General features: G+C 39.8%; 1 protein-coding gene across 2 annotated transcripts; it reads right to left on the bottom strand.

The window, feature by feature from the left end:
- Positions 1 to 3,755: 3,755 nt before the first annotated feature.
- On the bottom strand, positions 3,756 to 15,869 carry LOC120807124 (twinfilin-2). Of its 2 annotated transcripts, XM_040158836.1 has the most exons (9): positions 15,328 to 15,869; positions 8,141 to 8,319; positions 6,787 to 6,882; positions 6,582 to 6,686; positions 6,430 to 6,444; positions 6,083 to 6,208; positions 5,832 to 5,982; positions 5,154 to 5,275; positions 3,756 to 4,523 (listed from the first exon to the last, which is right to left on the bottom strand). In XM_040158836.1, exons 1-9 carry the CDS (start codon positions 15,422 to 15,424, stop codon positions 4,356 to 4,358), a joined length of 1,059 nt encoding a protein of 352 aa, XP_040014770.1. In that variant the 5' UTR covers positions 15,425 to 15,869; the 3' UTR covers positions 3,756 to 4,355. The 2 variants fall into 2 exon arrangements, with proteins under 2 accessions (XP_040014770.1, XP_040014771.1); XM_040158837.1 differs by lacking the exon at positions 6,430 to 6,444 and having other exon boundaries at positions 15,328 to 15,863.
- Positions 15,870 to 16,566: the final 697 nt, after the last annotated feature.

Here is a 16,566-nt window from a genome sequence, read left to right as displayed (position 1 = left end):
CCGGCGCTCGCTCCCAGGAATCGCGCGGCCGCTTCTCCCTACCCGCTTTCCAGGAATAATTGCAGGGCCTGACTCCGCCCCGCCGGGCGGCCCTGACAGAGCTTTCTTTCTGGGAATCCACCGCCTCAATATTAAAGATAATAGGAATGCGCGCAGGCTATTTCCAGTAATATAGATTCCCCTCGATCCTGGTGGGAAAGCAGGGCGAGAGGTTTGAGGTCTGAGTAATCACGCTCCAGAAAACAAGTTGTTATTGTGACAGTAGACTTAAAAAAAAAAAAAAGAAAAAGAAAGAAAGAAAGAAAAAAAAAGGAAAAAAAGAAAGAAGGATTAACTCTACTGCTGGGCTACAGAAAATGCCCTGGGTTGTTCCCCTTTCTCTCGCTGTCTATTACATTAGCCTGTTTGACGTTCAGCTCTGTCCCAGCCTTCACATCAGCTCTCCCTCTTGCATGTAGGTGTCTCAAAACCAGCGACTACACTCAGGCCAGATAAGATGCTGGTGAGTATAACACTGTTGCGCATTGTTATGAATCCGAGGAACATCCTGATCAGGGCAAAAGTTTTCACAATATTTCCTCCAACAACAGTCTGAGCCATGTCTCTCTCTCTCTCCCTCTCTCTCTCTCTCACACACACACACACACACACACACACACACACACACACACACACACACACACACACACACGTGGTAGACTGGAAACAAAGAAACACATGAAACTATGCTGTATGGTAATCATAGCCATATCCACCAGAGCCTCCTGATCCCAAATACCTGAATCGAAACTTTTTCCAAGAAATCCTGAAATGAGCTTTTTTTTTTTCTGGGTACTATTGTGGACTTTATCTATTCCTGCTGAATGCTGTCGAACAAATATGTTTGTTTGGTTTTCTTTTTGTTTTGTTTTGTTTTTTAGTTCGCGAAGAAAAAAGAACACCACAACTATTTTGGTGATCATTTGTTTTATTACGTTATTTATTCTGTAGCCGCAAATCCTGAGATACACAGTCGACCTCCAACAGTCACGTGTGGGAAATTAAGGCAGGATCTGACAAACATGGACAAAACCCACAACCATGTCTGTTCAAAGAAATTTCATCCCTCATAAAGCATTTTTTTGATGTGGTGTTTGAAGGCCTGATACAATGGCAGCTTTTCCAAATGTGGGTTGTCTCGCAATTTATTGCAGTCCTGGGGTGCATAATGGGAAAAGGCAGTTTTGTGAAGTTCAGCAGAGAGATTATAAAGATTATCCATCTGGATGAACTGGTTTGGTAACTGTAGAGCCCTTTACGAGGTAGGCAGAAAGTTTACCAAGAACTTGAAGATGAAACGGTACAAGCTGTGTGAACCTCCACAGCTCCATGTTCACACTGAGGTTTTTTTTTTTTTTTATTTGGCATTTTTTTTGTACCCGGGCATCGTTTTATATTTTTGAGTGATCACTTTTGGGAAGATCATAGCTCTCACGACGCAGCTTTGAAGTGCAAGAAGGCCAAAAACATCAAACATGGTTGTTGGATCTGTGGAGCCCCCAATGTGTATGGACTGAGGGGGCAGCTAATGATTATTTTCGTTACTGGTTAATCTACCAATACGTTTCTTTATTGATTGATTAACTGTTTGCTCTATAGAAAGTCAGAAAATAGCAAAAACTTCCCATCACAAGTTCCCAGGGCCCAAAGTGACGTCTTAAAGTGTCTCGTCTTGGCTGACCAACCGTCTTAAACCAAAGATATTCACTTTAATATCATCGAAGATGACAAAAACATATAACAATATTCACATTTGATGAGCTAGAACGAGAGATTTTTTTTTTTTGGTCCATTTTTCCTTAAAAATGTACTTATTTGTTTACTCGATGAAGAAATTGTTTCAGTTTTATTATCTGTCGATCGACTAATTGACCAAATGGCTATAGCTCTAGTTTGGACTTTGGGATCTACAATTGTGTCCTTTTTCATGTTTTTAAGTGTCAAAGCCGACTCCATGTTTGCATTTCCATCATTCGATACTAGAATAGAGGCATACACAGGCAGTCAGACTGCCAGTGTTCAGTTTATAATTAGTGGACACAGTTCCTAAAATAAAAGGCAAATGGGCTTACACTATTTATCCCCGGGTTTGTTGTTTGTTTGTCATTTAATGTAATGAGTTCTCCAGTAAATACCAGCGATTGTGATTTTTTTTCGTTGCGTTGCTGCCTGCTGTCTAAGGAAATAGTCAGTAAAGTCTTCTCTTTTTTTTGCTGAAAACACCCACTCTAAAGTGGCAAAGTAGATAAAAACAGAAAGAGGACGATATTATTGTTCCTGTAACGATAAGTCATTATTGTAACTTGGTTGCAAAATCCGAGAACCTTTGTTGGTATAAAGTATTTTTCATATGTGAGCATATCTGAGCCATTGCTGAGCACATGTTTGCTGTGTCTCAGTTCCACGCTACACACATGCTACATCCACTAATACACCTTACCATTTTAGTGGAACAGACAATTATAAGTCAAGCAAACATCAATCTAACTGCAACTTTGGAACAATACTGCTTATTAAATAAAATATTCTCAGAAAGTTTTAATATTTTATTTTTTGTTTTCCAAGATCGCCCTAAAGTTATCTCACCACCTCTGTGCAACACTGTAATCATTTTCAGCTCTGACTAGCTTCTTTATGTCCATTACGCACTGGATTGCAGGACAGCCGTGTCTGTCTGCACCGCACTCCACAAATCAACCCCACACACACACACACACACACACACACACACACTCCACATATCTGCACGCTGACATCCTGAAGATACTTAACTTTTCCTGTGTGAACGGGACCCAGAACTCACTAAGAATTAATGAGCGGAACGATGTTTGGGACACACTGAATAACTATTGTCCTCTTCCAATATAGAGAGAAAAAAAAAAAACTTGGCGTTTCCTGAGGCTTCTGAGAAAATCCTTCACTGACTGGACCAGTACCATAAATTCATCCATCCTACGCGAGAGAGAAAACCTTATTCATCAGCAGAGCTTTGTTCACAGGAAACAGGCCTGGAAGGAGTGAGGTTGCTGAGTAAGGTTTTCCTTATCAGCAGAAATTCTGCGTCAACTCACAGAATGTCAACTGACTGATTAGCTGATTTAATCTGCAAATCTGTGGAATAGTCATGAATGCAGTGATTTAGTGTTAGGGATATTAAAAACTAAAGTATGTGTGTGGATATTTTGATGTGGTGATAAGTTTTAGCCATGCTAGCGGCACGACTCTAGGGGACAACGATGGTGGCCGGTCAGCCTGTCGGTCGCTCCACTACTTCGGACCAATCTGGAATATCTCACCAACAATCGGAGGGATTGCGGTTAAATTTGATGCAGACGTTCATGGTCGTAAGAGAAGGGATCCTCCTGACTCCGGTAAATCCAGGGGCTCTGCATTGAAAGTGCAGAAAGCAGTTGTGGAAATCAACCTTTTAACCGAGAATCCTAATAACACAGTGCAGTCTTGTCTTACAAACGCTGTAACCTCCTGGCGCTTCGCTGCCGTGACAAGAGGGCGACTGGAGTAGATGCCTGAACGTACAGCTGTTGGTCTAATTTAAAACCTCTTCAAGTGGAGATTTAATTATCCTACGTTTATCTCCCCACAACAGGCCACCAACAACATTAAGTCCATCCTAACCATGTAACAGGTGTTACATCAAGTATTTCTATGCATTCATCATATAGAGAAATCTGTACTGAGAAGGTCGAATACCACAGTATAAACAAGATTTTATTTAGAATTTCCTTTCACATTGTATTTTTTCTTACAAACATTGCTGATACAAAACTTTGTATGGGAAGCTATCCATGAGGACTGAAATACCTGACTATGCAGTTACAATTCAGTACAAGCCTTTTATATTGTAAACTGCGGATCTGTTTTTAATAACCATGGAAATCCAGACAGATGAGCATCATAATAACAGGACCATCTGTCTGCCTTTCAGCCTGACTCTTTTCCAAATGGAGGAAGTCATTGATAAACACGAGTGATTTTTATTTTTATTTTTGGTTGTTAGGCTTGTAATGTTTTCTTAGATATGTGATTTATATTGTTTATTATTATTTATTTGCATTATTTGTCTGAGGAACATTGTCAATAACTGAGAGAAACAGAAACACAAAGAGAGACAGATAGTTTTTCAGCACTTTTCCATCAAAAACATATTTGTTATAAATCACAAGTGTTTCAGTACACAAACGGAGGAGATCCATCCACGTGCTCACTCCTCTGGGCCTGACGAGGCGTTAGTGGGTCTGGGGAAATGGGGACAGCTGGAACTGCAGGCATGACTACAGGAGAATTTTTGTCCACCTCTAGCTGTTCTGCATGGTCTCTCCCGTCCCCCTGATGAGGCGCTTGTGTCCCCTTTTTCCCGCAGGGCCGCGGGGCTTAGCGAAGGCCTGTTTGTGGATATGCTGCTTGGGATGGACCTCGTCGTACAGGAACTGCTCAGTCAGTTCATCTCCGTTGTCAATCTCCAACTGCACACATGCAACAGAAATGAAAATAGGCACGTAGTACGCAGGATTTAGGCTGTGCCCTGAAGACCATTAGAGACCGCTGAACATAAAAAACTTTCACATTTATTAGTCAGCTTAAGATTTGATAAGTTTGGAACAATATACAACCAGGGCTGTAGCCAGAATTTTAGAAACACTGAGTTCATGAGTCCAATTCCCCCCAGTGCACCCTCATATGTTTGTCTATTATTTATATTTTTAATACTCTATTTATTAAGCTAAAAGTTCAATTTCATTTTTTTTTTTTTATATAATTCTATCTTCCAACTTGAACATCTGAATGCTGTGTCAAAGCATCTCCGCACTGCTAAGAATACAGTTCTGGTGGAGAAACAGTAATTATCCTTTATTCATTTATTTCCGTCGGTCTAAGAGTAGTTTAAATATATATTTAGTCTGAAATACTGGACTCAGCCTCTACAATACCGACCACGTAAGTTTTTAATTGTAGGTTGCAACAGAAAAAAAAAAATCCCCAATTTCTGAAATTTTTTTTTGCAGAGAACACACAACCTCAGTGTCCTCAGTGTTTGCTATAACCCTGTATGAAACTGCGTTATCTAATTTTCTATCCCTCTGTCCATCCGTTACCTTTTTAGCAATTTCCAAGTGGTAATCTTTCTCCACCTCGTCCAGGAGTCGACTCTTGCAGCTGGAGTATAGCATTCGTTCCTTGATGCTGCAGCTGTACCCTGGCATGGAGTATATGAACACTGTAGACAGAGTGGAAAGACAAGAAGATTTCTAAGAATTATGAGTAAAGATTTGACGTTGATGTAGACCCCCAAGGGGACGCCAGGAGACCCCTAAAATGAGGTCTCGTGAGGATTCACGTGTTAAAAAGGGAAAAAATATTTCTGTTGTATAAAACTATGTTTATTTTTTTCTGACTTGTCTCCGAATTTCTCTTGTTCCTTGTCAGATACTGGACACTTTCACGGCGTCAGGCCTGAACAGATACTTCAAATGAAACGCTGAGAGAAGGAAAATCGATATTTGGTTGAACTGCTCACAGCTCCTGTCCACAATAAGGTCATTTTCTGTGATAAGAAATCACACAGAAGTCACACGTGACCATTGCTTCATTTTATGGGGTCTATAGCCAAAACAGTTGGGAACTACTGATGTAGCTGAAGGGGCCAGCAATAATACTTTTCCGTCAGTATCTCCCGGTATCTGCGGTCCTCCTTGTGCATATTTGTTCATCTTGTACAGATGTGAGAAGAGTAGGATCATCAGATAATCAGAACGCAGGGATCTCTGACATACCCACAGATTCCAGGTAGTCTCCTTCGTGGGAGTGTTTGTAAAGGAAGAAGTGGTATCTGGGAGTGTCTTTGGGAACTCTGCGGGGCAAATCTCGGGTTTCTGTCGGGTTGGAGTGGACCAGCTCGATTATCTCCTTCTCTACATCCAACCTCTGAAACACAACGAATGAATGCACAGTAAAAAAATCTAGTAATTCAACACTCATGACACCAAACTGCTCTCGATGGTTTTTACGTTTGTTTATTGCGTACCAGTTGTATGTAGTTAATGCGATTTTGGGCAAGTTGCTCAAGGGCTCGCTTGGCTGTCTCCTGCAGAGGGAAAGCGAGGCCCTGAAGCGTCTGGTGCTTACTCTCCACGCTGACCTCTGTCTTCACCTGCAGGGGGCAGCAAGCAAACACACATATTTCAACTGTCTGAAAGATCCAGAAAGTGCTGAATAGGATGATACGGCTTTACATTTCTGTACTGTATTGCAAATGTAATTTCATTTTTATCACAACCAATAGATCGACGTTCTCTCTGTTTCTTTCCCTATTAACTTCAATTAACTTGAATTTATATTAAATATGCACATATGTATCATGTATCAACATACCTGTTTAACCCTGCCCTGAAAAAGTAATCACAACAAAAAGTTACATTTCAAATAGAGAAAGTATATTTAAGACAAAAGGAAAAAAGAATCAGGTCACATACAAAGCTATGTGCAATGCTGACGACACTGCTGAGGGCATGTTGACCTCTCACCTCGGTGATTTTGATCCTCTGGAGCTCCTGCTCAGCTAACGTGAGCGGGGCAGGACCTGAGCAGGATGACACATGACGCTGGTAGCCGAGCAAACAGATGTCCTCCTAGTGTTGCAAGCAAAACAAGAGGGCCTTAAAAACACGTCGTCAAAGCAAAATAGACAATCTGTCGTAGTGGATTAAAAAGAATTTTAATAGTTCTGACCTCAGCTGTGCCAAACATCTCATACTTCACATGGCCACCACCAAACTCTTTCTTCACGGTGGCACGGGTGGCAGCGTACACCATCTTCTGTTTCACCTGCAACCGTCAGAGGGAAAATGTGCGTATGTGTAAATGTTTTGCTGCAGGATGAAAAATTTGTATATGCAGTTTTGGTGATTTTCAAGAGAGGAAAGAAAATGCTACAAAACTTCGGTTTCGTAATAACTGAACAAATGTGTTTAATTAGTTATGCTCACCAAGCCGAAAACGAGACTTTTTTTTAAAAGGGGCACTCCACCAATTTTACACAAAAATGTCAGTTTACTCATTAGTTGTATGATGTCTTCAGTGGCTCTGATGGGAGCTGAGATAATAACGGCTGATGGTGTCTTTAGACAACAAATATTTGACAGAAAGCCTCCTGTTTACAAACTGGACGTGTGGAGTTTGAAAGACGTGGGCCTTCACAGTACCAGGTAGGGAGGGTGTAATGACTGAGACTATCGGGTTGCATTATGGGAAATGTAGAATCCAGCATTTTCGAAGCAGGACCCACGCCAAGACTGAGATAACCATCTGAAGTTAGATTCCCTCTTATGTGACCATGGGTGTGGCCTTTATACCCATTTAACCTCTGACCATTAGACACATTACGACAGGTGGCTTTTTGATTATTGTGATTACTACGCACTAGGATGTAGTGGGTTTATTAGAAACTGAACAAATATGTTAAATTAACCGTGATTATCAAAAAAAAACCAACATCTAAATACAAGAAGTTTTAGTTCTGGTAATTTTCTACAGTAGGATACTTATTCATCCTGTGACAATTATGATTACTATAATTATGATAATTGTATTATATGTGTCTATTTGGTAAATCATTTGGCACTGCATGTTTCTATGGTTTTGCATCTGTCTGATTCAGCCTCGTATTTGAATCATTATTTTGAATGATACGTATCTGTGTAGTTTGGCTTTTGATTATTTGTAAATGTACTATGGAATGGTGGTTTTCCCCAGGATATGTTTACATAAATGCGGGACTGATGCTGTTCGTATGAATTTTACTTGATGAAGGTCTGAGAAACCAAAATGATGTTACTAAAGTGAGTACAAGTGGTCGACAATGTACGAGATTTTTTGGTTATTCCTAAAAAAATCATGGGACGAGGGACTTAAAGTCAGGATATTGCGTCCTCTGCTGATTTAATTTTGATAGACTCCCCCAACTTTATGGAAACACAATAGTAAATTGGTTCCTTCAACTGTGTAAATTTGAGGTTCTCACCTGTCAACAGCCATGTGTGTATGTAGCTACGGTACAGATGGAAGGATATGTGGTACAGCTTACTGGAGACTGGTCAGGAGACCATGAAATGAAGACCCACTCGAAGCCCTGTGCATTCTGGGAATCGAGGCGGTACAGGATGTAGCAGGGCTCCTGGTCGTCCAGGAGAGGAAGCAGGAAGCGATCATAATCCTGGTCCCAGCTCTTTTCCGGCTTTTTGTAGGCCCCTAGCACCAGCTGCTCTGAAAATCAAGCCACTACTCATCACATACCTTAGCCCCTTTATGGTGTATATGTAGCATGTCCTTTGCACAGCACATTGAGACATACAGTAAGAGTCTGTTGACACCACAGTCTACACTCACAGGCAGAAATGATTTACATGTAGGAGGACTATTACCTCCGCCAAGGAGGTTATGTTTTCACCCGTGTCTGTTTGTTTGGGGTGTTTGTTTATTTGTCAGCAGGACTACACAAAAACTACTGAAACAATTTACGACGAACTTGGTGGAAGGATAGGGCATGGGCCAGGGCAGACCCCATTACATTGTGGGGCAGATCCAGATCATTTAATATGAATTTGAATTTTTTCCTCTGAAGTCTGGTGTATGTTGCTTGACATGGGCCTTGGCGGAGTTCTGTACTGAGTGCATTTTCTAGTTATCATTGCAATTTGATCATAAAAAAGCAGATGCACACCATCAAAGTTGTATAACTTAAATTGTACTCGTTATGTATAAGTTAAAATGTGTTAGTTACTTGTTATATTGCTTGAACATATTACAAAGGAGTAGTGCCTTAAGACTACATTTAATTTTACCTCCCAGGTGTCCATATTCATATATCAGTCAATCTTAGCTTATTGCAGATATAACTGTATCGCGTATGTGTCGGCTGATAAGTAGTAGATAAGAAATTGCAGCACAGAAATGCCAAACTAGGAACAGCGTCTCCATTACATAAATTTCAACAGAGAGCAATGGAGTTAGTTTCTCAGCTGTAAAGTGTCCTGCTCAGTAAGTATCTTGGTCACATTAAAAAAATAAAACAATAAAAAAACATTGGAAGAAAAACCAGACTAAGCTAATAACAAACCTAATGTATGGCTGGACCTATTCTCTGTGCTCACGTATACAGTAACGTAATACAGCCGAATTCCCAACAAAGCTGGTCTCATTTACATGTTTAATAGAGTTACACCATTGAAGAAGTGAGACGAGGTGAGAAGGGAGGTGTGGCTGTAGCTAAAGTAGCTTTGTCCAAAAAGTCGCTAGATTTGCCGCTAGGTGCTTTTGTGAAGAAAAGTCGCTTAAAAGTCTGTGAAAGGTCTATAAATCTAGCAACACGGCCTGTTAACGACGTTCTGATGGCGCATTGATAGGTGCTTTTTTGAAAAAAAAAAAAAAAAAGTCTGTGAAAGGTCTATAAATCTAGCAACACGGCCTGTTAACGACGTTCTGATGGCGCATTAGAAACCATTTGCACCAATTCATTTAGAAAGAGCGACGGCCAATGGGGAAACTCCAGCAAGCGGCCGGCCGACCAATGGTGTAACATCAGCACTCAGTCAAGCGGCATTTGGCTGACCAATGGTGTAACTCTATCACTCACATACATTCACCTTTATAGGGGTGGCCCTGCCATTGTGGTCCAGCCAAAATAAAAACAATCTAAGGGCTTCATGTCAAGATTGATTGTTTATGTTATGTGTTTGTTTATATTTTCTCCTAACTCCCAAATATTGATATTTGTAATGGCCTCAAAAATCCCTTATCAATTATCAAATGTTATACAGCTATGGTATATGGGTCATTCCGTGTCAACACCGTCTAAGATTTTGTTCAAAACTTGTCTATATCATGAATGGGTCCAAAACCAAGGCCTAAAAAAATATTTCTGTTCAAATCCTATGTTTTCATATTTTTCAGCCGTTTGGTTTTTTTTTTCATTTTTATAGCCTCAAAAATGTCTTATTTGGGAAGCCATGTTTGGGCATTAATACCTTGACTATAGTATTGTTCCTAGCCTCACCAAACTTTGTAGGATGGAGGAAAAACATGTCTGTTTGCCAGAACTATTTTAAAAAGCCTTTACTGCATGTCCTTTTATTTTAATAAGGCCCTAGATTGGAAATTCCTAAATGAGAGTGATATTGAGTACTACAAACCAATATTTTTGCCCCAAATTATATCAATCACTATTTTTTTCTGCAAATAAAATCTTTATTAATTTTGTGCCAATATTTGAGGTCTCTACCACTAATGGACATGGAGATATTAAGAATAAAACAAGAGCCAATGTCAAGCAACATACACCAGACTTCAGAGGAAAAAAAATCAAATTCATAGTAAGTGATCTGGATCTGCCCCAAAATTTAATGGCTTCTTCCCTGACCCATGCCCCATCCCTCAACCAAGTTTGATGCAAATCAGCTCAGTAGTTTTTGGCGTACTCCTGCTGACAAACAAAAAACAAACAAACAAACAAGGTGATCACATCACCTCCTTGGTGGAGGTAACAAGGCGTGGTAGCATATTTTGGTCATTTTCATAGAACCAAAATGGTATGTGGGGGGGCTAGTAGGAACATAATAATGTACATGGAAATTGCTTGATGTATGGCTATTTAGGGTACAAACTGTAAATGACCTTTCGTTTTATCTTCATAGAAAAATAGACACAGATGTGTGAGATGTTTTTCCTATGGCAGAAAACTGTCCATTTCAAGATTACATTTTTTTTTGCCTCAGTATCTCCATGATTATCGAATTCCTGTGTCATAGGAATTGTAAGAAATGTTTTCAGTATGTTAACTGGAGTAGAGGGCTTTCGAGACGGGAACTGTGTCTCTAGTAAGGTGCTGGATATTGAAAACAGGTGAAAAATTTTGATAAAACCTCTTGTATAAGGAGGAATATAAGTGGTATCCTAAATGGCCCTCTCAAGCTCTGGTGGGAGTATCTAAATGTGCTTCCATATAAAAGGTTGGATGTGTCTATACAGGGAAATTTACAGTTTGCATGTTAGAAAGCTATATATGGAGATTGTACTGATACGCATGTTGAAACACACAGTGAAATCGTCAGTATATTCCATCACATGTTGTCAAGAAAACACAGAGCATGTACCCAGTTCAGTCCTGTTGTTCAAGTTTTATGAGGTTAAAGGAAAATAGTTCTCATCACATGTAATTTCTAGTACATAATTTGCTACATTGCACATCATTTTCAATAAAGTTATTTGAGTTTTTCACTGAGCATTTTATTCTTTTTTAAAAATGGAAAATAAAATTTAATCACTCCATTGAATATAGCTTCTTTAAGAGTTAATGCCTTTTTCTATAAAAGGAGCCCCTGATAATAAAGAATATCGCTTGTTTTATTGACCCGCAGTAAAATGAGCCTAGAGAAAACATTTCAGTATTACATATTTGAGTGGCTGAGACTCACATAAGTAGGACATTTTTTTCCCTAGAGGTAACACAATGCCTTTAGCTATGCATATTTATCAATGAAGGGAACATGGAAGGACACTAGCACTTCTTACACTAATGGCCATATATTTTTATGTATATATATATATTTTTATATATATTTCCACACACATTTTCATGTTCCTTCTAGCTGCTCCATGTACCATTTTGGTCTTGTGAAAATGATTGAAAAATGCTACCGCGCCTTGTTTTATTCTTCGTATCTTCATGTCCATTAATATGGACACAAAATGAATAAAATATCGTATTTGAAGAAAAAATAATGATCGGTATCATATGGGTGCAAATTAAAAAAAATGGGTTTATAATGCCCTCAATATCACTCTTGTTTGAGAATTTTGCAGTTTTATTCTCCAAAGTTAGGGCCTCATAGAGAATCGATAGGCATGCAGTACAAACTCCTAATGGTTCAGTCATACTGGGAACATGTTTGTCTTCCATCCTACAAAGTTTGGTAAGGCTAGGAACAATACTTTTCAAGATATTAGTACCCAAACATGGCTCCCCAGATAAGGTGTTTTTTAAGGGAGTAAAAATAAAAAATAAAAACATCGGAAATTAATCCAATATATTTTACAGGCCTTAGTTTTGGGATCCCAACATAATACAGCCGATCTCTGAACAAAACCTGAGACGATGCTGCAAACATTTTCCAGGATTCAGTCTGAGTTGACATGATATTAACTCGTAACCCGGTCCACAAAAATAAAACCAGTGTTTTCTGCCCTTATCTCTTTTTATTTCGGTTAATTAGGGCTGCAACTAACGCTAATTTTCATTATTGAATTGGTCTATAAAATGCCATCGCACTTCACAATTTCCTGAACCCCAAGGTGACTTCTTCAAATGTCTTGTTTCGTCCAACCAAGACTCCCAAACCTAAAGATATTCTGTTTATCGTGTTATAAAACAGAGAACGCTTGTCATTGTTGCTTGATTATCAGAATAGTTGCAAGTCCATTTTCTGTCAGTCGCCTAATCCATGAAGTATTTCAGCTTTATGTTCAACCGTCACAGTCTCATTGTTCACTTCTTCCTGTGTAAAGTCACTTAGCTGAAGTCTCAGAACCTGCAGCAAGAGTCTCACTGTTTGCGCCGTGTGTTGCGCTTAAAGGAGGCAAAGACCAACCCCCGAGTTAAAAGTACTACGCGATTAATGTCTGACTGACTTGACCTGGACTTCGTTAACTCTCTAAAAGGAGCTGACAGTTTAATCAAAACCTTAATAGCTTGGCTTAATTACGTAGACAAAACATGTGCATAAACCTAAGGTCTGATGTCCATGTGAGGTGCAGGGGGATTTCCTGACTGTCTCTCGGGGCATGTTGCTATTCTGAGCTGCGACACATTCCAGCTCTGCACACGCACATACTTTCCATCAGCCATTCTCTCTCTTAGTCCCTTGTCTTCATGTCTGTAAATGACCGACTTTAGGTGTCGTGTGCTGTCTTTTTTTCCCCTTAGAGTTTAAAACAGAGTTGTTAAATCATTAGACATTAACTATCAGGGGTACGGCTGATCGGATAGGTGATGGGACACTGAGGGGCACACCGAGCCAGCGGTGATGAAATCCAGTAGCGTGATCTTGTTTCTCTTTTGACATTGGAACGAGCACGAGTGTCACTGGGCAGCAGCACGCAACCGTGTCAAGTCACATGTCGCTCCGAATAGCCGAGTGACACCTCAGAGAGATCAAAGTGCTTTCGTAAGGAAGTAAAACAGACCTGACACCCTTTTGCTGTGACACTGAGTCTGTCCCTCTATCACCATGCTCGTCTCTGTGGACATTAATACTCCAGATACGAGACCAAATATTCAATGTGATGTGATAGGCGCGGTCCACAAAGATAGCCCCAGAAAGCCCCAGAATGCGTCTGTCATCAATCATATTGCTGCGTGGCAGTGTTCGGATACCAAAACAAGGTGTAAACACCTCACGAACATATCAGTCCACATCAACAATCAAGCTACCTAGAAACCCATTGCCTCACTGACCATCTTTTACGTCAAGCGCTGAGCTGACACAGTGAACGCCTGTTCGCACACAGCTGAACAACAGCTGCTGCGGTCCACTCTTCCTAGGAGTTCGACAAAAAATCTGTATCAGTGGTTTACCAAACTGTTTTTCAGCCTGTGAGCGTTTAAAACTCAGCTATGTCAGCTCGTAACCGAGCTGTATATCAGGCCCAGTTTGTGCCTCCCATGTGTTATGCACTGGGCGTCACAGAGCTCGCTGAGCATCTGTTTTTGTGAAAAACAAATGCCCAGCAATCCTTGAAAAACCCAGATGGTAGTTCAACAACTTTTCTAAAAGTTTTCCCAAACTTCTTAAACTCTTTTCTAACCATCTGGATGAAAAATGTATGAAATGTTTGAACCTCAGAGATTAAGTTGTTTCTTAATCCAGAGATGGTAGCTGGAATCAACATTCCCTTGCTCAGTGTTTATGACATGAAACTAAATTTAAAACATTTTAAAATCAGTTATATTTTGTCTACACTTTATTACGCTGTAATATTTGATTTTTAAATACAAAATAATGTGTTTTTCTCTGTGTGTGTGTGTGTGTGTGTGTGTGTGTCACATACAAAATAAGCAAGGGGATACCATTTTTTGCTTCCTGGATTGGCAATTTGAAAAACAAGTTAAAAATATTTTGTGTCATTCAGTCATTAAATATATTTCTCCATCCAGATGGTTAGAGGAGTCTTTTAGAACAGTGGTGAGTATTGTTAAACAATCTCCTGCGGCTTCCAACAATCACTGGTGATTATTTTTTTATTTTTTAAAAACAAATGCTTAGCTCTGACTTGAATGTAGTGCTAGTGATTTTTCTTATCTCAGACTGTTTCATGTGAATAAGTTTTATTGGGCTGAGGAGGTAAAACTAAATTATTTTGCATAAAAAAGTAAAGATTACAGAAAAGTCTGGACAATTCAAAAAAAATGTATCTTGCTCTGTATTATTTCCTGCCCTGATAATCAACTCATGACCCCTTGTGAGGGTCCCGACGCCCAGGCTGGGAACTATTGGCCCATTGCATTAGAACAAATAGGCTGTTACAAAGCAGCAGCACGACTGTTTTGGGAACTTTTTGAGCTACACCTCAACTTTTACAGCCAAGTTTTAGGTAAAGCAGATTATGGTACAGTGCAGTGGTTTCCAACCTGTATAATTACCTGCTTAATCAATTCATTTTTGGTTGAACTGCCTTCAATTCACGTCTATGCAAAGGTGGTGATTAGTGGTTAAAAGTAGACACTGAGTCATTTAGAGCAGCAATGATTAGTTGATCGACAGGAAGATAATCAGCAACTCTCTAGATAATCCATTCATTGTTTAGGTCCCTTTCCAAGGAAAAATGCTAAATATTCCCTAGTTTCAGAATCTTGTTTGTGAGGACTTTGTTTTCTGTTTTAGTATCATTGTAAACTGGGTTTTGGATGGTGTTCTGACATTATATAGTTTTATATAGGTGACAAACCATAAATGTTAGGAAACACTGATATAGAGGATGGATCCTTGTAGGAATGACTTGTTTTTCCAAATGAGTGATTTGTTGAGTCAATTTGTGATGAAGAAACTCTGGAGCTCAGATTTTAAGCAAAACATCTTCTATGCCAAGCAAACATTATGTGCTTTAAAACCCACTGTGACACAGAATACTAAAATCATGGATGATTTATATTTCACATCTAATCCCACTCAGGGCCTGCTCATCCCCGCCGTTCGCTGTCCATTGCCCTGGCTCACTCACCGTCTCGGATGCACACTTTGATGAGGCGCACTGCTCCACCTCTTGCTCTCGCCAGCAACTCCCTCAGCTCTGGCGTCACCACTAGTGCGAGAAACATGGCGGGTCAGCAGCCTCTTCCTCCTGCCAGGAGCTGTAGCAGGGATGTCGAGAGACAGAGAAGAAGCAACAGACAGGGCTGGAGATCCACAGCACCAGGCCCAAATATTCAGTCCAGTCAAGAGGCACTAAAATTCAACCAAAGGAGCCAGTTGTAAATACGTCCTTTACTTCAGATAATGTGGCTAAATACTGTTCAGACCGCCGAAGAGGAGGATTGCGGAGTGAGTCTCGACTCGATGAGAGAGTGTGACAATGTGAGACGGGACATCGTTCAAGTAACTAGGACGGTATCATGTGCACACAGAGAGGGAACCTGATCACCTCTCTCCCAAATTTAGCTCCCACTGACTGACTGTCCAGTCCTGGTTACTGGTCTGTGAAACCCCCACCACACATCAGGACCAACAGTGGAGGAGGAGGAGAGTGAACCTGCAAACTTAATTAACTACTTCTGAACCAAGAACAACTTCAGTCCCATGTATTGTCCCAAAAAACAAGCCATACTGGTGGGACAGCACTTGTTAGATCTGAATGCAACTTACTGAACTATTGTTTCATCAGTAACACCGTTAGGTGGACTGTAATCTTCTTCTGATTTGGATTTTACCATGTATTTTTTTTTTACTAAAACACTAATATCCTCCTGTATACGAATTACAAATCAATTATTTAAGCTGTTTGGAAAAAAAAACACCAAACAGCGAAAAGCAGCTGTTTCGTTGTATTTAAAAAGGGAGACAAATTAAAAAGAGCATGTTACTATGGAACATTTACTCATTTTAGTCAACTCTGAATCTCGTACCTAGTTTACTCCACACAACTACTGTGATGATCAATAGATTGTGTAAAATGCTTTTGCTATTATAAAACAACTGGCCATGCTGAAAGCATTTTCTAATTCTCAGACACAAATTTCAAAACTGACAGCTGGGGTTAATAACAACTCCCGCTTTAAGTTATATATTTGTAGAGAGAATTAAACCTGAAAACAAACATGGCAACCTAAATAAACTAATCACAAAAACAAACACACACAAACAAAAAAAAATTAACACAAACTCATATGGGTGAACTAACTTAAATACAAAGACGCTATATGAATAAAATTTAACATCATTTTCGGATACAGGCCAATTTGAA

The sequence above is a fragment of the Xiphias gladius genome, chromosome 21, assembly GCF_016859285.1.
Source record: "Xiphias gladius isolate SHS-SW01 ecotype Sanya breed wild chromosome 21, ASM1685928v1, whole genome shotgun sequence".
In the NCBI taxonomy this organism is placed as follows: Eukaryota; Metazoa; Chordata; class Actinopteri; order Istiophoriformes; family Xiphiidae; genus Xiphias; species Xiphias gladius.
The sequence above is the reverse complement of the archived record's forward strand: the minus strand, read 5'-3'. Positions and strand labels throughout refer to the sequence as shown.

Bases quoted from the DNA above. Each gene is read 5' to 3' on its own strand.
- LOC120807124 (XM_040158836.1), bottom strand. From the start codon at position 15,424: ATGTTTCTCGCACTAGTGGTGACGCCAGAGCTGAGGGAGTTGCTGGCG. The intron at 8,320-15,327 runs GTGAGTGAGCCA...CTTGATTTTCAG, and splicing joins CAAAGTGTGCATCCGAGACG to AGCAGCTGGTGCTAGGGGCC. The intron at 4,524-5,153 runs GTAACGGATGGA...GCATGTGTGCAG, and splicing joins ACTTGGAAATTGCTAAAAAG to TTGGAGATTGACAACGGAGA.